Source organism: Bombina bombina, chromosome 6 (genome assembly GCF_027579735.1).
Source record: "Bombina bombina isolate aBomBom1 chromosome 6, aBomBom1.pri, whole genome shotgun sequence".
In the NCBI taxonomy this organism is placed as follows: domain Eukaryota; kingdom Metazoa; phylum Chordata; class Amphibia; order Anura; family Bombinatoridae; genus Bombina; species Bombina bombina.
Window position 1 is genome coordinate 671,834,139 of NC_069504.1, and position 24,963 is coordinate 671,859,101.

Sequence of the window (24,963 nt, forward strand, 5' to 3'; positions counted from 1 at the left end):
TCTAGGCTTGGCGGTCGCTAATAGCGACTGGATGACTCTTATTAGTACTCTGGTCAGTACCTGAGGCCAACAAATCAGCGGAATCCTCTTGCTGATAATATTTCTTGAAACAAAGTCAACTCTTATTGAATACACAGTAATATACAATAAGACAGGATACAGGGTGACAACAGTGTCAAGGTCAACGCGTTTGTTTCGCCCTTAGGCTTTATCAAGACATGTCTGTCTGTGTTACCTGAAAAGTATTTAAACACTTCCAACTAATATGATTGGATATCCAGTTAAATTAATTTAAGGTGGATTGCAGAGATAGGGATTTTTTAAATTAAAGGTGGAATTCCCTTAATATATATATGAGAATAGTGATGTATCTCAAGTGTACACACAATAGAAAATTGCAGATATATAGATTTTAATCAAATACCTATAGCAGCATTCTAAAGATAAACAGGATTAGAAGTTAAATATTTAGGAGATTAGGGATCTATATGTTTAAGACCTTTGTGTGAATATAATGTAAATATTGTATAGATATTTTGTAAACATTCTCTGATATAATGGAGGGGATAAAATAAGATATATACAGATGCCTGAAGCAATTGAGATGATAAAGGGGATGTCTAGGGGGTATATGAGAGAGTATGGTCGTTTAAGTATTAAAGGGATAATTCTTTTGTTATGTGTCATAACTATATAGGAGTTATTTAGATATAACATATGAAATATCTACAAGAAAAGGACCCAACTGTACCAGAAGGATAGTCATTATAGTTTAAGCTCATGTGAATAGAGTTATATTTTTGTGAGGTGTAAGGCAAGATGAAATGCATATCAACTAAAATAAACATATAATACCACCCTAATGAAAGAACAGAAAGACTTCATATTGGAAGGGATAAGATTTATTCTAAATCAAAACTATTTTTCCTTTGAGGGTAAATTTTACTTACAAAAAACTGGGACTGCCATGGATATAAGATTTGCACCCAGTTATGTGAATCTCTTTATGGGAAACTGGGAGGAATCATTTTTTCCTCAGCATGAGCTGGGTGCAAATCTTGTATTATACAAAAGGTATATTGATGATGTCATTTTTGTATGGAAGGGAGAAGTGTCGGAGTTGGAAGAGATATGTGATGACATGAATAAGAATACTATGAATATTAATTTCACCCATACAAATAGTAAGCAAAAGATCATCTTCTTAGATCTAGAGATTGAAGTAGTTGATAATCAACTAATAACATCTACTCATTTTAAAAAAGTGGATGCCAATAACTTTGTACACTATAAAATTTGCCACCTGGAGAGGTGGAAAAACAATATTCCCAAAGGGCAATATTTGAGAATAAAGAGAAACTGCTCTAGGAACATAGATTACGAAAAACAAACATCAATTTTAGAAAATAAATTTAAAGTAAGAGGGTATGATGAGAAAATTATACACCAGGCAAAAGAAGAGGTAGATAAAATAGACCGAAAAAATCTGCTATCTTATAGAAATAAACAAAGTGTTAATACCGATGAAAAAAAACTTAACACAATAGAAGTATCTTTCATTACAGATTTTCATTGTAACAATAATTTAGTTAACAAAATCTTGAAAAAACATTGGCACTTAGTGCAAACAGACCCCGAAATAGGGGATAAAGTATCAGAATACCCTAGGATAATATATAGAAAAGCCAAAAACCTAAGAAGTACCTTAGTTCAGAGTGAATTAAGACCCATAAAAACCATCAGTCAAGAGGTAAACCTAGAAGGAAAGAAAATAAAAGTTTTTTTTCCCATGTTTTGGCTGCGGTTCTTGCAAACACAGCTGCAAATTGAAGGAAATAGAGGTGAATAACTTCAAATTTAAAATTGAGGAAGCTATCAGGTGCCAAGACAAAGGAGTTATCTATATTATTGAATGTTCGTGCAAAAAATATTACATGGGGAAACAACTAGAACCCTCCGCGAGAGGATTAGGGAACACCTATCATGTATAGATAGAGAAAACCTTGATACACACCTATATTCACATTTCAGAGAAACTCATAAAAATAACCTTAAACATTTCAGATTCTGGGGTCAAGCAAAAGTTAAGCCAAATTGGAGAGGGGGTATCTTAGAAAAACAACTCCTTAAATTAGAAGCACAAATGATTTATAACATGGATACGCTACATCCAATAGGATTGAATTCAGAGTTAGATATTTCCCCTTTCCTATAATCTTTTAATATTATATGTTTATTTTAGTTGATATACATTTCATCTTGCCTTACACCTCACACAAATATAACTCTATTCACATGAGCTTAAACTATAATGACTATCCTTCTGGTACAGTTGGGTCCTTTTCTTGTAGATATTTCATATGTTATATCTAAATAACTCCTATATAGTTATGACACATAACAAAGGAATTATCCCTTTAATACTTAAACGACCATACTCTCTCATATACCCCCTAGACATCCTCTTTATCACCTCAATTGCTTCAGGCATCTGTATATATCTTATTTTATCCCCTCCATTATATCAGAGAATTTTTACAAAATATCTATACAATATTTACATTATTACGGGCGAAACCGGTCAGGGGGTTATAGAGCAGGTGGGAGCTCTATTAATTTTTTAAACATTACCTGCAGTAGTTGGCCTGTTTAGGCGGGAGAGAATTTATATTACGCATTCAGTTCTAATATACGACAAACAGTCACAATTAGGACTGTTTAACTAAGTTATAACTTTGACCTTAAGACTATTTTGATATAACAAAGGGTTACTCGCACTAAGCTATTTACTAGGTGGCAACCTTAGAATACTGCATTGGGGGAATTTCAAGCTCAGTTGTACTTATAGTCAGATAATTCTATTTTACCGGTGCAACTATCTAACTTTTGCTGCTATATTAAGTAACTAAAACCTTCCAGCTAGTACCTCAATAATGCTATAGCTATATTAGTTCAGCTTAAGGTGCAGATATACCTAACTTAATAGAACTAATTTAACGTTTGGCTCATAACAAATTAATTCTGGAAAACAAGTATCCGGTTCTAAAGTAATTTACACCAAGCACAATACTGCATTCTTAGTGTGACACTGAATCACACGAAAGACCAAAGTACTATAAGAGAAAACACAGGATACACAGAATATCACAGCTAAAGGGGCAAACATAATATAATACCGCAATAGCTATACAATACTGCGGCTATATACTTACAATTTAAGTTTGTTCCTCTTTTATTTAAATGCAAACAGTTAAATGTAACAGTTGGTGCATCTTATTATTTCAATAGTTACTAATATTCAGCACATGTATATGGAGTCATTAGGTGTAAGAACTATATTACACTTAGCTACTCAAAAGTGCACAGTATTACCATTAGGATTGGATCTAATAGAAGATGTACATATACCCCCTATTTTTAAATAACACAATCCCACAAGAATTACATATGTGATAGTGACGTTAAGACAATAGGGTAATAATCCCAACGCCAAACACAGGATCACTGGTATTGTAGACGAATGACTAGCTATTAAAAAGAAACAAATCAAGATTATACTACTTTGTTAACATTTTATGCATAAATGAACCAACTGGACCACACTGAGATTGGAAATAATTTATTGTGATAATAAACCTACAAACGGTGGAAATAAGTTGATCAAATAAGATATACAACACCCATTTGAATGTTTAAAATACAACCAGAATAACACAAGTTTACAAACTGTCACGTGAAATCTGATTATTCTGAATATCTCTACTATCTATATTCCAACATAAGATTAAACAAAAGTGATATTCATCAACAAAGTGGAATTTTTAACACTACTTTTTATGTGTATTCCTGAGTTCACTGGGCGTCACTAGCATTGAACCTAATTCCAACACCAAAGCACAAATCAATAGCATATTTGGATATCCAGATATATGTGTATTTGTCACAAAAAGATTAACCCTATATTACCAGTGAAATTATTAAACCGAGTGGTCTCACTTATAACTCCCTGCCTACACAATTTCCTTCTAAGCACCTATAACATATCAAAGGCTTACAGAAGATTAAGGAATAGACCTACTACTACCAGGTTGTTTTTAATTGAGTGTTTTATTTTAATATACTTAATAAAAGTTATATTTTAAATTCCCAATTTCTCCACTACAAGTCCAGGCACAGAGTGCTGTACGTGCAGTCTTTTGGAGAGGTCTCTCCCTCTCTTTTGGTTTACAATATTTACATTATATTCACACAAAGGTCTTAAACATATAGATCCCTAATCTCCTAAATATGTAACTTCTAATCATGTTTATCTTTAGAATGCTGCTATAGGTATTTGATTAAAATCTATATATCTGCTTATTCTGCAATTTTCTTTTGTGTGTACACTTGAGATACATCACTATTCTCATATATATATATTAAGGGAATTCCACCTTTAATTTTAAAAAAACCCTATCTCTGCAATCCCCCTTAAATTAATTTAATCGGATATCCAATCAGATTAGTTGGAAGTGTTTAAATACTTTTCAGGTAACACAGACAGACATGTCTTGATAAAGCCTAAGGGCGAAACGCGTTGACCTTGACACTGTTGTCACCCTGTATCCTGTCTTATTGTATATTACTGTGTATTCAATAAGAGAAATATTATCAGCAAGAGGATTCTGCTGATTTGTTGGCCTCAGGTACTGACCAGAGTACTAATAAGAGTCATCCACTCGCTACTAGCGACCGCCAAGCCTAGAAGCAATTGTGAGTAATACTCAGTGCTTTCTACGACCATAACCAAGTGATTGAAGATCATATAGTCACAACTAGTAACCGCCAAGACTTCAACTTATTTCCCCCAGGACTTCCTTTTCCGGCTAGGAAATAGGGGTAAGTATCAAGATCATACTTCATATATTTGCCACATTGTATCTTAATAGGATCTTCAACAACATAAAGTATCTTTGCTTCAAAAGAAAGATCGCTCCAGATGCCAAGCTTGCAATAGTGACGTCAGAGGGGTTACGTGAGACTGCCTTTAAGAGCCGCCTTCTTCCTACGTCCGGTAACGCCAACTGCACACATACAGCTAGACCGGTCAGCCAAGAGCACACTATTATTGTTTCCTCTTGCTTGTAAGGACTGTATTGGAACTTAAACAACCATTTTTAAGGTACCACGTTCTCTTTTCTTTTTTAGCCACCGGCCTTGGCTACATTGTTTTTATTTTACTAGCGCACATTTTATATTAGGCTATAAAGTAGCCGATTTATGTTATAAGGGAGACGTCCCTTCTCAAATTGTATTTTTATGTTTTTTACATATGTATTATATGCATTTTATTAAATTGTTTTCATTCATTTGTATTCCACCCAATACCTCTATTTGTATTTGCATTTCACCTTGATATTGCCATACGGTATACCTTTTTTTCATATCCCTTAGTCTCTCACAGTTAATTACTATAATAGTACTATATTATATATTTTTATTCACATACACAGTATCTTATTTGACATTTATATTCATACATATACCAAGTATTGTATATTTGAGCCCGTGCTTTCAGCGCTGAACTCAATTTTTACAATATTTTGCATTTTCAGTATTTTCTGAGGGGGATACACGAGTTTAGCAGGGTATTTTTCTTTAGCGCTTCTTCTTTTCTTTCTTTGCTTTAAACTGTTGTTATCGTCAGTCTTTGCTGGGTGAATGTTCTTACAAAAATATAGAACGTAACTGGTATACATACACCATACGGGAAACAGGAATCACTTTGATTGCTCTCCTGCGTCTGTCGTCAATGATTCGTCACACACAGCACATTGTTTCTACTAGTCATGCCCCTACACACACATACATGCATACACACACATACATACACACACACATACACGCATACACACACATACATACACACACACACACACATACACGCATACACACACATACATACACACACACATACACGCATACACACACACACACACACACGTACACAGAATATAAAATATAAAAACTTACTTTCTTCCTCCAACTGACACATGTAATCCATCAAACTTTCTGTTGCTCCCTACAATATCCATGATTTCTGGGACATGGTGGGCAAACAATGCCTAGAAAGTATAAACAATAATAGGCTGTATAGAGATCTATTGTATTAGAAAAATGACATTCTTATTTTTAATAATTTTATAAAAACAGTACATCATCCTTGGATAAATAACCCTAATTGTATGTCTGTAGTTTGCATTTTAGGGTCCTATCATAAATTATATATTTACCAAAAGTCATAAATATGGCAAACCTTCATTTATGGACAATTATTTGAAATAGGCTTTTTTTCCAGTTCATCTTCGCTAACCATTAAATAAATGGAAGAATTGTCTTACCAGACCTACAACAATAAAGAAGAGCAAGAAGATGCGGCCCATTACTGTTTTTGCAGTGATATCTCCATAGCCAACTGTTGACATAGTAACCATAAGAAGGTAGATGCAATCAAAGTAGGTGATGTGCTGTCTGTTTGTACGACCTGTCCATGGATCTCCAGTATTCTCCAGCTAGTTATAAAAAAAAACATGCAGATAACATCTTCAGTAGCTCTGCAATTTAAAGGGACAGTGTACTCCAGAATTTGTATTGTTTAAAAAGACAGATAATCCCTTCATTACACATTCCACAGTTTTGCATAACCAACACAGTTATATTAATATACTTTTTACCTCTGTGATCACCTTGTATCTAAGCCTCTGCAGACTGCCCCCTTATTTCAGTTCTTTTGACAGACTTACATTTTAGACAATCAGTGCCCTCTCATAGGTAACTCCACAGGCGTGAGCAAATGTTATCTATATGACACACATGATGTGTTTAACTGTGAAAAACTGTCAAATTGCACTGAGATAAGAGTCAGCCTTCAAGGGCTTCAGAATAAGCATAAAAGCCTACCTAGGTTTAGCTTTTAACAAAGAAACCAAGAGAACAAAGCAAATTAGATGATAAAAGTAAATTGGAAGGTTGTTAATTGCATGCACTATCGTAATCATGACATTTTAATGTGGACTTGACTGTCCCTTTAACACGTGTTTAGTCAAAATAGTATATTGTAGTATTATTATCCACATAACTAAATAAATATATTTATCAAATTAAGGTAACAGGTAGTATAAATAGCTTAGGTTTAAATGCTATGCACATTTTTAAATTGTTTTAGAAAGTACTATGACTACTGCTTACTGGTCTCTCTAACAAATATATATAACACTAGGAATTTCTTATCAGGATTCTCCTTCCTTGCTTATAATGTATGTCAGTCACTCTCTTTGAGTCATCAATGTCTTCTCTGAATATTAATGTACTATAGCTATTATCAAAAATCACCAGTGTCTTTTGTGTCAAACATAAGACTTGTGTATTTATTATGAGTAGGATCTCATTATTAGACAGCAGTCCATAGTTTACTTGAATGCCTTCCTCGTAGCATGTAACATGAATCTCAAATGGAAGCATCACTATTGAAAAAAATCCCAATAAATATATTTATTGTAGTCCTATATATTCAATATGTATTCCTTCTAATAGAAGGTCACAGTTATAAGTGCTACAAAAGTACTCCAAATATTATCATTTTCAGTACCAATAGCTAGAAGCACAAAGCTTGTTACACATAAATTGAAAAAAAATTAACAATCTAGGCTGTGCCTTGTTAGAGAATTGAATAAAAAAGTAATTTACAATCTATTTGAATCGTCAAACATAATAGTAATGCTATGTTTGCAAACATGCAGCTAAATGAGCTATGTAAATTAAACAGATTTTTTTTACAATAATAAATAATTTGATTATCCACCCATGTTGTTTAATTCAGGTAGCTCATTGGCGTAATGCTCACTCTGTCAGTGAGCTGCACAGTATAATTACTATGCAAAGATATTAGCTGTAACAGTAATTGTTACATGTAATAAAAGGTTAACTCCGGAACGAGTAGTAACACTCTGCTAATAATTACTTCATTATATGCAACTCAATATCAATGTGATGAACAATTTCATGAGGATAGCATGTACATAATCAATATTAGCATAAATGTGAGCTGAGTTTATTAGCATTTTATGTTAACAAACAGCAATCAGTATCTGTTCTTGTAATCCTGCAATTAATTGTAACTGTGCAGTTGCCGTTATTACGGCTTCCAAAACTAAAGGAAATTTGTATTATGTTACGTTAATAAGCACTATAAAAGTATAATTGAAGGTATATATAGTGATTTTAAGGAATTATATCTGCTATAGAATCTGGAATATTTAAAATCAGCATAATTTAGCCGTTATTTACCGCTTTCAAAATTCAAATAATAAGACTGCTAAAATGGCGCTCACTTGCGCCAGGAGAATACATCTAGCCTTTATTAAAAGTAGGACCCCTTATAGATCAGCCAGAGAACACACATACATATACATACATACACACCTAAACACATATATCTACACATACAAATCCATACACATACATACACCTTTGAGCCCTCCCTGTCAAACACCTTGTCATATACCATATTGTTTCATTTCTCTGTTAACACATTTATTTTAATATCAACCCTAAATCTTAGGCTTAGTGCACTCTTGGGTTAGTGCTAAAGCGATAGCCTAAATGATCAGAACGTTCTCACAGTTGTCTATTATGTGACAGAATCTGTGCACCTGCGGTACATGACATCCAGATGTTAGTGCGCCTTAGGCTTTTACTTGATTGCTTTACTTTCAGCTTGTAATATGGAAGTAAAAATGAAAGTGCTATATATTTCGCTCTAGCAATGTTCTCAAAAGCGCTTAGATTTTTGCTGTCCACTTGTAATCTAGGCCTCTGTGTGGTACCCTACTGGCATCCACATGTTTCCTTATTATCCCTCTTATATTTCCTTCTCATGCCACTCCCTAACAACAAGCATCCCACATTACTAACTTCTTTTTACTCTGTCTCACATTCATACTCTCACCATTCTCCCCCTCCAACCACTAGAACTCCTAATCTCCTTGCTCTCACAGGGCCCAATACTCAACAACTCTGCAGCATGGAGAAAAACCATCAGCTTATTTTACTGAGCATTACATTGTAATATAAGTGATTTTCATTCACATGCAGAATGTTAGGATATTACACTTAATGTGATAGCTCTCACAGTAAATTTGCCTTTAGAACATTCTCTGTGGCCCCATAATACTGATAAGGCTTCTTATCGAATCTCGCCATACCAGAGAGTATTAGATAATCATTCCCACAGTCCTTACCATTTTTTTCCTATTCTCCTTTATTTGATTTAGTAACATAAACCCTAAAAATTACATGGGTCATACTTTCACAGTCAGGATTTCTGCCAGCAGATATATAAATATAGTGAAGTCATCACCAGGAGAAGTGATTTATCTATAAATATGATAAAAAATCCTACACATAATCGCTATGTTGGGAGTTTTCAGGTTTGTTATGTATTGCTTATTTAGATTTTTCCTGATTTTTTTACTGTATATGCAATATAAGCAACAATCTAATGTTGGAGACCCACTGTGTTGCAAGAATGGTGTTTGCTTTAGTTTTTTTTTAACACAATAAACCTATCTAACAAATGAAATACCTAGTGCAAGTAATAGAACATTAAAGGGACAGTCGAATCCAGAATTTCCTTTGTTTAATAAGATAGATTATACCTTTATTACCCATTCCCCAAGTTTTGCATAACTAACACGGTTATATTAATATACTTCTTACCTCTTTGATTACCTGATTACTAAACCTCTGCAGACTGCCCCCTTATCTCAGTTCTAATGACAGACATGCATTTTAGCCAATCAGTGCTGACTAGGTTTAGCTTTCCACAAAATATACTAAGACAGCAAAGCAAACTTGATGATAAAAAGTAAATTGGAAAGTTGTTTAAAATTACATGCTCTATCTGAATTATGAAAGTTGGGGAATGTAAGGTAGCAAAGTCACCTGTAATGGAGTTAACGGCCTGAGCATGACAGGGTAGTGAAAATCCCAGTGCAGTGTGTTAGCAACAATGTTGCAAAGTAAGGGGAGGTCTTTGTCTTAACTGTTATAAGGATGGTCCTGGAAGAATCCTGCCTCTTCTTCCTGGGATTTTCAACGAAGAAAGTTTCCCTCCCTCCCAACCCCCTTGCTCGTTGGTTATAGTGAGAACAGTTCAATGGCATCATTCAGGCAAATGGCTTCCTATTTGGTTGCTGTTTTTTTAGTAGGCTAAAGGTGGGGATAGGGTTAGTTTGCCTAATCGACGTAAGACCTTAGCGGTAATTTAGGTGCTTCCTGGTGGTAATTGCTGTAAGGCTTTTTTCCTACCAGTGCCTTATAGGTGGAAGCAAAGAAAAGATAAGTTTTATCTCCTAGAGGCGGGAGGTCATGGCCATAAACACCTGAGGGCAGAGTCTGTAGGGGTGACAGTCGGGCTAATGGGCGGGGGAGATGACCTCAGGTCGTGACCTGGGGGCCCCCACCCCGCGGGTCTGCTGGCTGAAGATCCTTTAGGACGTCTGCGCCTCCTAGACGGAATGGGGTGGAGCCACGTTTTGCGGCCCCCCTTTGCACTTTGCAATTCCATAACACCTGGCTGCGACCTCTAGTCATATGGAGCTATTATTACTAATTTACTAGGCCTTGAATACCGCCACGAATTGAGTGTTTAGTTATGACTTCAGTTGAAGTCAGGTTTATTTAAATGTTAAATAAACATGGCCATGATATGGTCTTATACCCAGCTCTCTGTGTCTGTGTGTTTATTATCATTAGAGTAAGTTAAATAAGTATAGTTTATAGGGGTTGTAACTACCAGATAGAGCATCAGCCCTTATCATTTTGACTAGACTGTCCTTTTAACAGATAAAGCAAAGCATGTGTAAGAATCTATTCACACACAGGGCCTGATATCCAAAACCTAGATACTCAGACAAGATATTCTAAGAAGTCTTACCAGTAGAGTGAAGCCCTTACCACAAAATTTACAAGCACAAATTTTATCTTGAGAAATGTTTATGTTACTATGTAGTGCTCTTTAAGTGATACAGAGACTCCTACATAACAATACAAGGTCTAAAAAAATCCAAAGAGCTTGGGTAATTTTTCTCCATGCCACGGACAGCAATTTGCTCTCACAGTAAAAAAGTGGATGCAGAGACGGGATATTTACCAAGTGAAGAAATCCAGCAGCAGTCAGCCAGGTACTTAAGAAAACAGCAAGTAGGTTTGACAGTTTGATTGCAGTGCTATTGGGAAAGGAGAGACAGTCACACTCAATATAAATAGTGCAGTCCTGATACCCATAATCTATAGCCCAGGGACTATGTAGAGGACCGGAAGCCTTGTTTACAGGAGTAAGGGTGAGTACTACTATTTGGTAGGCATAGGAATCATAAATTGAAAATTAAACTAATTTGAACCCACTTTATTCCCAAACCACCCAATAATTTGGGTATCAAAGTGAAGTCAGCAAAATAATAAAGTAAACCAATATTCTTAAAGGGATATAAAACCCATTTTTTTTATTTTGTGATTCAGATAGAGCATGCAACTTGAAGCAACTTTCTAATTTACTCCTGTAATCATTTTTCTTCTATCTCTTGGTATCTTTATTTGAAAAAGCAGTAATGTAAGTTTAGGAGCCAGAACATTTTTGGGTAGCGCTTGGTATGTGGTTACCACATTTAGCCAACAATCAGCAAGTGCTACCCAGGTACTGACCCAAAAATGATCCGCTCCTACACTTACATTCCTGTTCTTCAAATAAAGATGACAAGAGAAAGAAGAAAAAAACATAATTTATGCTTACCTGATAAATTTATTTCTCTTGTAGTGTATTCAGTCCACGGGTCATCCATTACTTATGGGATATATTCCCTTCCCAACAGGAAGTTGCAAGAGGATCACCCAAGCAGAGCTGCTATATAGCTCCTCCCCTCACATGTCATATCCAGTCATTCGACCGAAACAAGACAAGAAAGGAGAAACCATAGGGTGCAGTGGTGACTGGAGTTTTAATTAAAATTTAGATCTGCCTTAAAAAAGACAGGGCGGGCCGTGGACTGAATACACTACAAGAGAAATAAATTTATCAGGTAAGCATAAATTATGTTTTCTCTTGTTAAGTGTATTCAGTCCACGGGTCATCCATTACTTATGGGATACCAATACCAAAGCTAAAGTACACGGATGATGGGAGGGACAAGGCAGGAACTTAAACGGAAGGAACCACTGCCTGTAGAACCTTTCTCCCAAAAACAGCCTCCGAAGAAGCAAAAGTGTCAAATTTGTAAAATTTTGAAAAGGTATGAAGTGAAGACCAAGTCGCAGCCTTGCAAATCTGTTCAACAGAGGCCTCATTCTTAAAGGCCCAGGTGGAAGCTACAGCTCTAGTGGAATGAGCTGTAATTCTTTCAGGAGGCTGCTGTCCAGCAGTCTCATAGGCTAAACGTATTATGCTACGAAGCCAAAAAGAGAGAGAGGTTGCCGAAGCTTTTAGACCTCTCCTCTGACCAGAATAAACGACAAACAGGGAAGAAGTTTGACGAAAATCTTTAGTTGCCTGTAAATAGAACTTCAGGGCACGGACTACGTCCAGATTATGCAAAAGTCGTTCCTTCTTTGAAGAAGGATTAGGACAAAATGATGGAACAACAATCTCTTGATTGATATTCCTGTTAGAAACTTCGTTAGGTAAGAACCCAGGTTTAGTACGCAGAACTACCTTGTCTGAATGGAAAATCAGATAAGGAGAATCACAATGTAAGGCAGATAACTCAGAGACTCTTCGAGCCGAGGAAATAGCCATCAAAAACAGAACTTTCCAAGATAAAAGCTTAATATCAATGGAATGAAGGGGTTCAAATGGAACACCTTGAAGAACTTTAAGAACTAAGTTTAAGCTCCACGGCGGAGCAACAGTCTTAAACACAGGCTTAATCCTAGCCAAAGCCTGACAAAAAGCCTGAACGTCTGGAACTTCTGCCAGACGTTTGTGTAAAAGAATAGACAGAGCAGAAATCTGTCCCTTTAACGAACTAGCAGATAAGCCCTTTTCTAAACCCTCTTGTAGAAAGGACAATATCCTAGGAATCCTAACCTTACTCCATGAGTAACTCTTGGATTCGCACCAATATAAATATTTACGCCATATCTTATGGTAAATTTTTCTGGTAACAGGTTTCCGTGCCTGTATTAAGGTATCAATAACCGACTCCGAGAAGCCACGCTTTGATAGGATCAAGCGTTCAATCTCCATGCAGTCAGCCTCAGAGAAATTAGATTTGGATGGTTGAAAGGACCCTGTATTAGAAGGTCCTGCCTCAGAGGCAGAGACCATGGTGGACAGGACGACATGTCCACTAGGTCTGCATACCAGGTCCTGCGTTGCCACGCAGGCGCTATCAGAATCAACGATGCTCTCTCCTGTTTGATCTTGGCAATCAGTCGAGGCAGCAGCGGAAATGGTGGAAACACATAAGCCATGTTGAAAACCCAAGGGGCTGCATCTATCAGCAAGGAAGCTTGGCGTTCTGGCGAGACGCCATGAGATCCAGTTCTGGTTGGCCCCAACGATGAATCAGTTGAGCGAATACCTCCGGATGAAGTTCCCACTCCCCCGGATGAAAAGTCTGGCGACTTAGAAAGTCCGCCTCCCAGTTCTCCACGCCTGGGATGTAGATTGCTGACAGGTGGCAAGAGTGAGACTCTGCCCAGCGAATTATCTTTGAGACTTCTAACATTGCTAGGGAACTCCTGGTTCCCCCTTGATGGTTGATGTAAGCCACAGTCGTGATGTTGTCCGACTGAAATCTGATGAACCTCAGTGTTGCTAACTGAGGCCAAGCTAGAAGAGCATTGAATATTGCTCTTAACTCCAGAATATTTATTGGGAGGGGTTTCTCCTCCTGAGTCCACGATCCCTGAGCCTTCAGGGAGTTCCAGACTGCGCCCCAACCTAGAAGGCTGGCATCTGTTGTTACAATCGTCCAATCTGGCCTGCGAAAGGTCATCCCCTTGGACAGATGGACCCGAGAAAGCCACCAGAGAAGAGAATCTCTGGTCTCTTGATCCAGATTTAGTAGAGGGGACAAATCTGAGTAATCCCCATTCCACTGACTTAGCATGCATAATTGCAGCGGTCTGAGATGCAGGCGCGCAAATGGTACTATGTCCATTGCCGCTACCATTAAGCTGATTACTTCCATGCACTGAGCTGCTGACGGGCGTGGAATGGAATGAAGGACACGGCAAGCATTTAGAAGTTTTGATAACCTGGACTCCGTCAGGTAAATTTTCATCTCTATAGAATCTATAAGAGTCCCTAGGAAGGGAACTCTTGTGAGTGGTAATAGAGAACTCTTTTCCATGTTCACCTTCCACCCATGCGACCTCAGAAATGCCAGAACTATCTCTGTATGAGACTTGGCAATTTGAAAACTTGACGCTTGTATCACAATGTCGTCTAGGTACGGAGCCACCGCTATGCCTCGCGGTCTTAGCACCGCCAGAAGTGAGCCCAGAACCTTTGTAAAAATTATCGGGGCCGTAGCCAACCCGAAGGGAAGAGCTACAAACTGGTAATGCCTGTCTAGAAAGGCAAATCTTAGGTACCAATAATGATCTTTGTGGATCGGTATGTGAAGGTAGGCATCCTTTAAGTCCACTGTGGTCATATATTGACCCTCTTGGATCATGGGTAGGATGGTTCAAATAGTTTCCATTTTGAATGATGGAACTCTTAGGAATTTGTTTAAGATTTTTAGGTCCAAAGAGATTTGAGTAAAATCCTTGCCCTTGTTCCGTCCGCGGAACTGGGTGGATCACCCCCATTACTAGGAGGTCTTGTACACAGCATAGAAATGCCTCTTTCTTTATTTGGTTTGCTGATAACCTTGAAAGATGAAATCTCCCTTGTGGAGGAGAAGCTTTGAAGTCCAGAAGATATCCCTGAGATATGATCTCCAATGCCCAGGGATCCTGGACATCTCTTGCCCAAGCCTGGGCGAAGAGAGAAAGTCTGCCCCCCACTAGATCCGTTTCCGGATAGGGGGCCCTCTCTTCATGCTGTCTTAGGGGCAGTAGTAGGTTTTCAGGCCTGCTTGCCCTTGTTCCAGGACTGGTTAGTTTTCCAGGCCTGTCTGTAACGAGCAACAGTTCCTTCCTGTTTTGGAGCGGAGGAAGTTGATGCTGCTCCTGCCTTGAAGCTTCAAAAGGCACGAAAATTAGACTGTTTGGCCTTTGATTTGGCCCTGTCCTGAGGAAGAGTATGACCCTTACCTCCAGTAATGTCAGCAATAATTTCTTTCAAGCCGGGCCCGAATAAGGTCTGCCCTTTGAAAGGAATATTAAGCAATTTAGATTTAGAAGTCACGTCAGCTGACCAGGATTTAAGCCATAGCGGTCTGCGCGCCTGGATGGCGAATCCGGAGTTCTTAGCCGTTAGTTTAGTTAAATGTACAATGGCATCAGAAACAAATGCGTTAGCTAGCTTAAGTGCTTTAAGCTTGTCCATAATTTCATCCAATGGAGCTGTGCGAATGGCCTCTTCTAGAGACTCAAACCAGAATGCCGCAGCAGCAGTGACAGGCGCAATGCATGCAAGGGGCTGTAAGATAAAACCTTGTTGAACAAACATTTTCTTAAGGTAACCTTCTAATTTTTTATCCATTGGATCCGAAAAAGCACAACTATCCTCCACCGGGATAGTGGTACGCTTAGCTAAAGTAGAAACTGCTCCCTCCACCTTAGGGACCGTCTGCCATAAGTCCCGTGTTGTGGCGTCTTTTGGAAACATTTTCCTAAATATAGGAGGAGGGGAAAAGGGCACACCGGGTCTATCCCACTCCTTGCTAATAATTTCTGTAAGCCTATTAGGTATAGGAAAAATGTCAGTACACACCGGCACCGCATAGTATCTATCCAGCCTACATAATTTCTCTGGAATTGCAACTGTGTTACAGTCATTCAGAGCCGCTAAAACCTCCCCTAGCAATACACAGAGGTTCTCAAGCTTAAATTTAAAATTAGAGATCTCTGAATCCGGTTTCCCTGGATCAGATCTGTCACCCACAGAATGAAGCTCTCCGTCCTCATGTTCTGCAAACTGTGACGCAGTATCGGACATGGCTCTCACATCACCAGCACGCTCTGTCCTTATCCCAGAGCTATTGCGCTTGCCTCTTAATTCTGGCAGTTTAGATAATACTTCTGTCAGGGTATTATTCATAATAGTAGCCATGTCTTGCAAAGTGATTTGTATGGGCGTCTCTGATGTACTTGGCGCCACAATATCATGCGCCTCCTGAGCGGGAGACGAAGGTACTGACATGTGAGGAGAGTTAGTCGGCATAACTTCCCCCTCGTTGTCTGGTGATAATTCCTTTACAGATAAAGACTGACCTTTATTAATTAAAGTAAAATCAATACATTTAGTACACATCTTTCTATGGGGCTCCACATTGGCCTTCAAACATAGTGAACAAACAGATTCATCTGTGTCAGACATGTTTAAACAGACTAGCAATGAGACTAGCAAGCTTGGAAAATACTTTCAAATACATTTACAAGCAATATAAAAAACGCTACTGCGCCTTTAAGAAGCACAAAAAACTGTCACAGTTGAAATAACAATGAACCAAATCAGTTATAGCAAGCAAATTTTCACAATAAATGTATTAAGTTAGCAGAGCATTGCACCCACTAGCAAATGGATGATTAACCCCTTAATACCCAAAACGGATAATCAATATAGCAAAAAAACGTTTTTAACACAGTCAAACACACTGTCACAGGTCTGCTGTGACTGATTACCTCCCTCAAAATGACTTTTGAAATCCCCTGAGCTCTCTAGAGACGTCCTGGGTCATGCAGGAAGAAGCAGGAAGACTGTGACTGAATTTTTACTGCGCAAAAAAGCGCTAAAATAGGCCCCTCCCACTCATTATTACAACAGTGGGAAGCCACAGTTAACTGTTTCTATGCAGAAATATAAGTCAGCCATGTGGAAAAATTCATGCCCCAATAAGTTTTATCACCAATGTACCTCACAAAAATGATTAACATGCCAGTAAACGTTTTAAACATCCTTTATAAAAGATATGTATTGTTATTGATAAGCCTGCTACCAGTCGCTTCTACTGCAGTTAAGGCTCATTACATTACTTCAGTATTAGCAGCATTTTCTTAGTCAAATTCCATTCCTTAGAAAATTACATTACTGCACATACATTAATCAGCCTGATACCAGTCGCTACCACTGCATTTAAGGCTTTACTTACATTACTTCAGTATCAGCAGTATTTTCTTAGTCAATTCCATTCCTTAGAAAAATATTTTACTGCACATACCTTATTTGCAGGAGACCCCGCATGCTATTCCCTTTCTGAAGTTACCCCACTCCTCAGAATGTGCGAGAACAGCCAGTGGATCCTAGTTACTTCTGCTAAGATCATAGAAAACGCAGGCAGATTCTTCTTCTAAATACTGCCTGAGAAAAAAACAGCACACTCCGGTGCCATTTAAAAATAACAAACTTTTGATTGAAGAAATAATTAAATATAAAACACCACACTCCTTCTCACGACCTCCATCTATGTTGAGGGTTGCAAGAGAATGACTGGATATGACATGTGAGGGGAGGAGCTATATAGCAGCTCTGCTTGGGTGATCCTCTTGCAACTTCCTGTTGGGAAGGGAATATATCCCATAAGTAATGGATGACCGGTGGACTGAATACACTTAACAAGAGAAATGATAATAGGAGTAAATTAGAAAGTTTCTTAAAATTGCATGCTCTATCTAAATCATGAAAGAAAAAATGTGGGTTTCATATCCCTTTAACTTTCTTAAACCATTATTTTCACAAAATCAAAGGTGGGTAGTGGGGAGAAACTTTGAATAACATGAGAATGAACCTGCATATTTCTCCCTGGAATACTAATATTAATCCCAAGAGACAAATGTGTGCAGGCACCAATCACCAGCTAGCTCCCACTAGTGTAGGATATGTGCATATTCATTTTCAATAATGGATACTAAGAGAACAAAGCACATTTGAAAATAAAAGTGATTTTAAAAGTGTCTTAAAATTAAATGCTCTATCCGATTTTTGCAAGTTTAAATTTGACTTTCCTATCCCTTTAATGACACATAGATGAAAATAGTAAACTTGTCAACAGCTAACTCAAGCCACTACAAAGTTATACAAGCTGTTAATAGAGTGCTGTATACTCAAAACTCTGTTCTGTTTTGGTAACTTAGTAGATGTCTCCATCCACATCCAACATACAGTATATGGAATAGGGCCCTCAATTTCTCCTGTATTTGTCAAATGTTGTCTTGTCTCTTACAAGTATTGTATCATTGTTTTACTTATATCAATTATACCCATGGACAGCGCTGCACAATATGGCCTATTTTCTATTGAGGTGGTAAAGTTTGGAAACTGGTGCTATTAAAAAAACGTTCCATAGACTTTAATGGAGATAAATGTTTTTTACCACCAGTCTCTATACTTTACCACCTCAATGGAAACTAGGCCTCTATTGGCACTATGTAAATAAAGTATAATAATAATAATAAAAATGCATATGTTTCTTACCCAGTTTTAGTGATTTTGAGTAACTGTAAAATTTTGGGAAGCTCTATCAGTCTTACAGCTCGAAGGAATCTTAAACCTAGTCATAAAAAAAGAGGTATAGTCAAAAGAAAATATAAAGGGTTCCAACAATACACATTAAAATGTACAGTTTTACATTTAGTAAAAAATATATATTGTACATTTTATTTTTATTTTTTTAAGGTTTAGAACTCTACTTTGAATTATTCAAGCAATAAAAATTGAAAGCTGTCTAATCTATTTATTATAATGATTGCTAATAGAGAAATTCCTTTCATAAACCTTACAATAATGTATATCAGAAGATGATTGATTATTTTACTTATTATTTTTTTTTTAAATCTATGATTAAAATGTGAGTTTGATATTTCTTAAATGCCACTGGCCAGTTATCATTTATATAATTTAAGAAGCCCCAAACTGAGCCTTAAAGGGACATTAAATACTAAATAAATGCTAGATAGAATAATGCATCCAAACAAAAGATTAGTCTAAGAATAGCATGTAGATGCTTTTTTATTTAAGTTTCAGTAGCTATTTAAATATTGACAAAATAAGTTTACATTTTTAGTGTTTATGAAACAATGGGATCTACCATGTTGTAACTTAGGTTACCTTGTCTGCTACGGCCAATTAGGGACAGTTATAAATAGGTCACTAGAATGTTACAGTGCCTTGCACTTCCATTTCTAACAGAAACTGAAAAGCTCCCAATTTCAGAATGGAATTACAAGAAAAGGGGACAAAATAAATAATGAAAGTATATTGCAGAGTTTATTTTATATATACGATTTATCATTTTATATTACCGTCTCAAAGTGCTTAATGTCCCTTTCAAGAACAGTAAAGTCTAAATTAAACTTTCATGATTCTGAGAGAGCATGACATATTTTTAATGCACCGCAATTATTGTTTAGCACTATGTAAACTAGGTTGCAATGTTATAAATAAAACTGTATATAGAAAATATAAAATCTATCTATGATATACAGTAATATGCACATACAATGTCAATGAAACATACTTAAGTACTTGATATAAAAAGTGCAGTCTGCCAAAGCAGGTCAACCAAAGGGGAATCTTCAAAAAATACATTGTGTTGGAGTGGAGCTGCTATTCCCAGGAAACCATAGCTTATTCTCTTGTCAAATGAAATCTAAAATAACAAAAGAATTCAGCGCACCTCTGACTCACAGCAAATATTTAATACAAAGAAAAGGTTCCTGTTAACATATGCACTTACTAAAAATGTGAATAAAGAGCGCTCATCACTTAATACGGAAGTCTGTTATGTGTACAGCAACAACACATCAAGAGATCTTTGTTTTCTGTCACCTCAAGTTTCTCAATATGTGTGTTCCACTGAACGTTCCTAAGACGGGTCACTGGTGGTAACCACTTAGCTTCTACACTCACGGAGTATGCAAGCGGTTACCGCATGTGTTATTGCTATATACATAAAGGACTTCCGTGTTAAGGGATGAGCTGTCTTTATTGGCATTTTTAGTAAGTGCATATGTTAGCTTTTTTGTATTAAATATTTGCTATGAATCTGAGGTGCACTATCCTTTTGTTATTCTAGACAACATTTTTTTAGGGCTAGAACATCAGTCTTTTTTTTTTTGCCTGTGTAATTTTGACTGTGAAATATCAGTCTGCTAGTGTAATCTAATTGTAGTTGCCTGCCTGCCAGCGTGTGTGCCAGGCCCACTTGCCAACTAGTGCCACCACTCATATCTGTTGTAACAGTAGTGTAAATATTTAAAAAAAAACTTTTTTGACTGTGAAACATCAGTCTGCTAGTGTAATCTAATTGCAGTTGCCTGCCTGCCAGCGTGTGTGCCAGGCCCACTTGCCAACTAGTGCCACCACTCATATTTGTTGTAACAGTAGTGTAAATATTTTTTAAAAAAACTTTTTTGACTGTGAAACATCAGTCTGCTAGTGTAATCTAATTGCAGTTGCCTGCCTGCCAGTGTGTGTGCCAGGCCCATTTGCCAATTAGTGCCACCACTCATATTTGTTGTAACAGTAGTGTATATATTTAAAAAAAAAAAAACTTTTTTGAATATGAAACATCAGTCTGCTAGTGTAATCTAATTGCAGTTGCCTGCCTGCCAGCGTGTGTGCCAGGCCCACTTGCCAACTAGTGCCACCACTCATATTTGTTGTAACAGTAGTGTAAATATTTTTAAAAAAAAACTTTTTTGACTGTGAAACATCAGTCTGCTAGTGTAATCTAATTGCAGTTGTTTTGCCTGCCAGCATGTGTGACAGGCCCACTAGCCAACTAGTGCCACCACTCATATTTGTTGTAACATTAGTGTAAATATTTTTTAAAAAAACTTTTTTGACTGTGAAACATCAGTCTGCTAGTGTAATCTAATTGCAGTTGCCTGCCTGCCAGCGTGTGTGCCAGGCCCACTTGCCAACTAGCGCCACCACTCATATCTGTTGTAAAAGTAGTGTAACTATTTAAAAAAAACTTTTTTGACTGTGAAACATCAGTCTGCTAGTGTAATCTAATTGCAGTTGCCTGCCTGCCAGCGTGTGTGCCAGGCCCATTTGCCAACTAGTGCCACCACTTATATTTGTTGTAACAGTAGTGTAAATATTTTTTAAAAAAAACTTTTTTGACTGTGAAACATCAGTCTGCTAGTGTAATCTAATTGCAGTTGCCTGCCTGCCAGCATGTGTTCCAGGCCCATTTGCCAACTAGTGCCACCACTCATATTTGTTGTAACAGTAGTGTAAATATTTAAAAAAAAAAACTTTTTTGACTGTGAAACATCAGTCTGCTAGTGTAATCTAATTGCAGTTGCCTGCCAGCGTGTGTGCCAGACCCACTTGCCAACTAGTGCCACCACTCATATTTGTTGTAACATTAGTGTAAATATTAAAAAAAAAAAACTTTTTTGACTGTGAAACATCAGTCTGCTAGTGTAATCTAATTGCAGTTGCCTGCCTGCCAGCGTGTGTGCCAGGCCCACTTGCCAACTAGTGCCACCACTCATATTTGTTGTAACAGTAGTGTAAATATTTTAAAAAAAAACTTTTTTGACTGTGAAACATCAGTCTGCTAGTGTAATCTAATTGCAATTGCCTGCCTGCCAGCATGTGTGCCAGGCCCACTTGCTAACTAGTGCCACCACTCATATCTGTTGTAACAGTAGTGTAAATATTTAAAAAAAAACTTTTTTGACAGTGAAACATCAGTCTGCTAGTGTAATCTAATTGCAGTTACCTGCCTGCTAGCGTGTGTGCCAGGCCCATTTGCCAACTAGTGCCACCACTCATATTTGTTGTAAAAGTAGTGTAAATATTTGTTAAAAAAACTTTTTTGACTGTGAAACATCAGTCTGCTAGTGTAATCTAATTGCAGTTGCCTGCCTGCCAGAGTGTGTGCCAGGCCCACTTGCCAACTAGTGCCACCACTCATATCTGTTATAACAGTAGTGTAAATTTAAAAAAAAATCGTTTTTGACTGTGAAACATCAGTCTGCTAGTGTAATCTAATTGCAGTTGTTTTGCCTGCCAGCGTGTGTGACAGGCCCACTAGCCAACTAGTGCCACCACTCATATTTGTTGTAACATTAGTGTAAATATTTTTTTAAAAAAACTTTTTTGACTGTGAAACATCAGTCTGCTAGTGTAATCTAATTGCAGTTGCCTGCCTGCCAGCGTGTGTGCCAGGCCCACTTGCCAACTAGCGCCACCACTCATATCTGTTGTAAAAGTAGTGTAAATATTTAAAAAAAAAACTTTTTTGACTGTGAAACATCAGTCTGCTAGTGTAATCTAATTGCAGTTGCCTGCCTGCCAGCGTGTGTGCCAGGCCCATTTGCCAACTAGTGCCACCACTTATATTTGTTGTAACAGTAGTGTAAATATTTAAAAAAAAATATTTTTTGACTGTGAAACATCAGTCTGCTAGTGTAATCTAATTGCAGTTGCCTGCCTGCCAGCATGTGTTCCAGGCCCATTTGCCAACTAGTGCCACCACTCATATTTGTTGTAACAGTAGTGTAAATATTTTTAAAAAAAACTTTTTTGACTGTGAAACATCAGTCTGCTAGTGTAATCTAATTGCAGTTGCCTGCCAGCTTGTGTGCCAGACCCACTTGCCAACTAGTGCCACCACTCATAGTTGTTGTAACAGTAGTGTAAATATTTAAAAAAAAACTTTTTTGACTGTGAAACATCAGTCTGCTAGTGTAATCTAATTGCAGTTGCCTGCCTGCCAGCGTGTGTGCCAGGCCCACTTGCAAACTAGTGCCACCACTCATATTTGTTGTAACAGTAGTGTAAATATTTAAAAAAAAAAAAAATTAACTGTGAAACCTCAGTCTGCTAGTGTAATCTAATAGCAGTTGCCTGCCTGCGTGTGTGCCAGGCCCACTTGCCAACTAGTGCCACCACTCATATCTGTTGTAACAGTAGTGTAAATATTTAAAAAAAAAACTTTTTTGACTGTGAAACATCAGTCAGCTAGTGTAATATAATTGCAGTTGCCTGCCTGCCAGCGTGTGTGCCAGGCCCACTTGCCAACTAGTGCCACCACTCATATCTCTTGTAACAGTAGTATAAATATTTAAAAAAAACACTTTTTTGACTGTGAAACATCAGTCTGCTAGTGTAATTTAATTGCAGTTGCCTGCCTGCCAGCGTGTGTGCCAGGCCCACTTGCCAACTAGTGCCACCACTCATATCTGTTATAACAGTAGTGTAAATTTTAAAAAAAAAAACTTTTTTGACTGTGAAACATCAGTCTGCTAGTGTAATCTAATTGCAGTTGCCTGCCTGCCAGCGTGTGTGCCAGGCCCACTTGCCAACTAGTGCCACCACTCATATTTGTTGTAACAGTAGTGTAAATATTTAAAAAAAAAAACTTTTTTGACTGTGAAACATCAGTCTGCTAGTGTAATCTAATAGCAGTTGCCTGCCTGCCAGCATGTGTACCAGGCCCACTTGCTAACTAGTGCCACCACTCATATCTGTTGTAACAGTAGTGTAAATATTTAAAAAAAAAACTTTTTTGACAGTGAAACATCAGTCTGCTAGTGTAATCTAATTGCAGTTACCTGCCTGCTAGCGTGTGTGCCAGGCCCATTTGCCAACTAGTGCCACCACTCATATTTGTTGTAAAAGTAGTGTAAATATTTGTTAAAAAAACTTTTTTGACTGTGAAACATCAGTCTGCTAGTGCAATCTAATTGCAGTTGCCTGCCTGCCAGCGTGTGTGCCAGGCCCACTTGCCAACTAGTTCCACCGCTCATATTTGTTGTAACAGTAGTGTAAATATTTAAAAAAAATACTTTTTTGACTGTGAAACATCAGTCTGCTAGTGTAATCTAATTGCAGTTTCCTGCCTGCGAGCGTGTGTGCCAGGCCCATTTGCCAACTAGTGCCACCACTCATATTTGTTGTAATAGTAGTGTAAATTTTAAAAAAAAACTTTTTTGACTGTGAAACATCAGTCTGCTAGTGTAATCTAATTGCAGTTGCCTGCCTGCCAGCGTGTGTGCTAGGCCCACTTGCCAACTAGTGCCACCACTCATATCAGTTGTAACAGTAGTGTAAATATTTAAAAAAAAAACTTTTTTGACAGTGAAACATCAGTCTGCTAGTGTAATCTAATTGCAGTTGCCTGCCTGCCAGCGTGTGTGCCAGGCCCACTTGCCAACTAGTGCCACCACTCATATCTGTTATAACAGTAGTGTAAATTAAAAAAAAAAAACTTTTTTGACTGTGAAACATCAGTCTGCTAGTGTAATCTATTTGCAGTTGCCTGCCTGCCAGCGTGTGTGCCAGGCCCACTTGCCAACTAGTGCCACCACTCATATTTGTTGTAACAGTAGTGTATATATTTTAAAAAAAAACTTTTTTGACTGTGAAACATCAGTCTGCTAGTGTAATCTAATTGCAGTTGCCTGCCTGCCAGCGTGTGTGCCAGGCCCATTTGCCAACTAGTGCCACCACTCATATTTGTTGTAACAGTAGTGTATTTTTAAAAAAAAAAAAAAACTTTTTTGACTGTGAAATATCAGTCTGCTAGTGTAATCTAATTGCAGTTGCCTACCTGCCAGCGTGTGTACCAGGCCCACTTGCCAACTAGTGCCACCACTCATATCTGTTGTAACAGTAGTGTAAATATTTAAAAAATAAACTTTTTTGACTGTGAAACATCAGTCTGCTTTTTTGTGTCAGGGTCACAGCGTATACTGTGCCCACTTGCCCAGTGCCACCACTCATATCTTGTTTAATAGTAGTGTACGTGTACATTTAAAAAAAAATAACTTTTTGGATTGTGAAACATCAGTCTG

The 24,963-nt window shown here is 37.5% G+C and overlaps 1 protein-coding gene across 1 annotated transcript in view; it reads right to left on the minus strand.

Annotated features, from left to right (window-relative positions):
- Positions 1 to 24,963, minus strand: part of LOC128664556 (calcium-activated potassium channel subunit alpha-1-like) — a 198,004-nt gene that overhangs the window by 100,559 nt on the left and 72,482 nt on the right. Inside the window, exons 5-8 of the mRNA XM_053719374.1 lie at positions 18,623 to 18,691; positions 11,192 to 11,267; positions 6,381 to 6,551; positions 6,013 to 6,104 (exon numbers count right to left, since the gene is read on the minus strand). Of these exons, the coding sequence (XP_053575349.1) occupies positions 6,013 to 6,104; positions 6,381 to 6,551; positions 11,192 to 11,267; positions 18,623 to 18,691 (408 nt within the window). The remainder of the gene's footprint in view (positions 1 to 6,012; positions 6,105 to 6,380; positions 6,552 to 11,191; positions 11,268 to 18,622; positions 18,692 to 24,963) is intronic.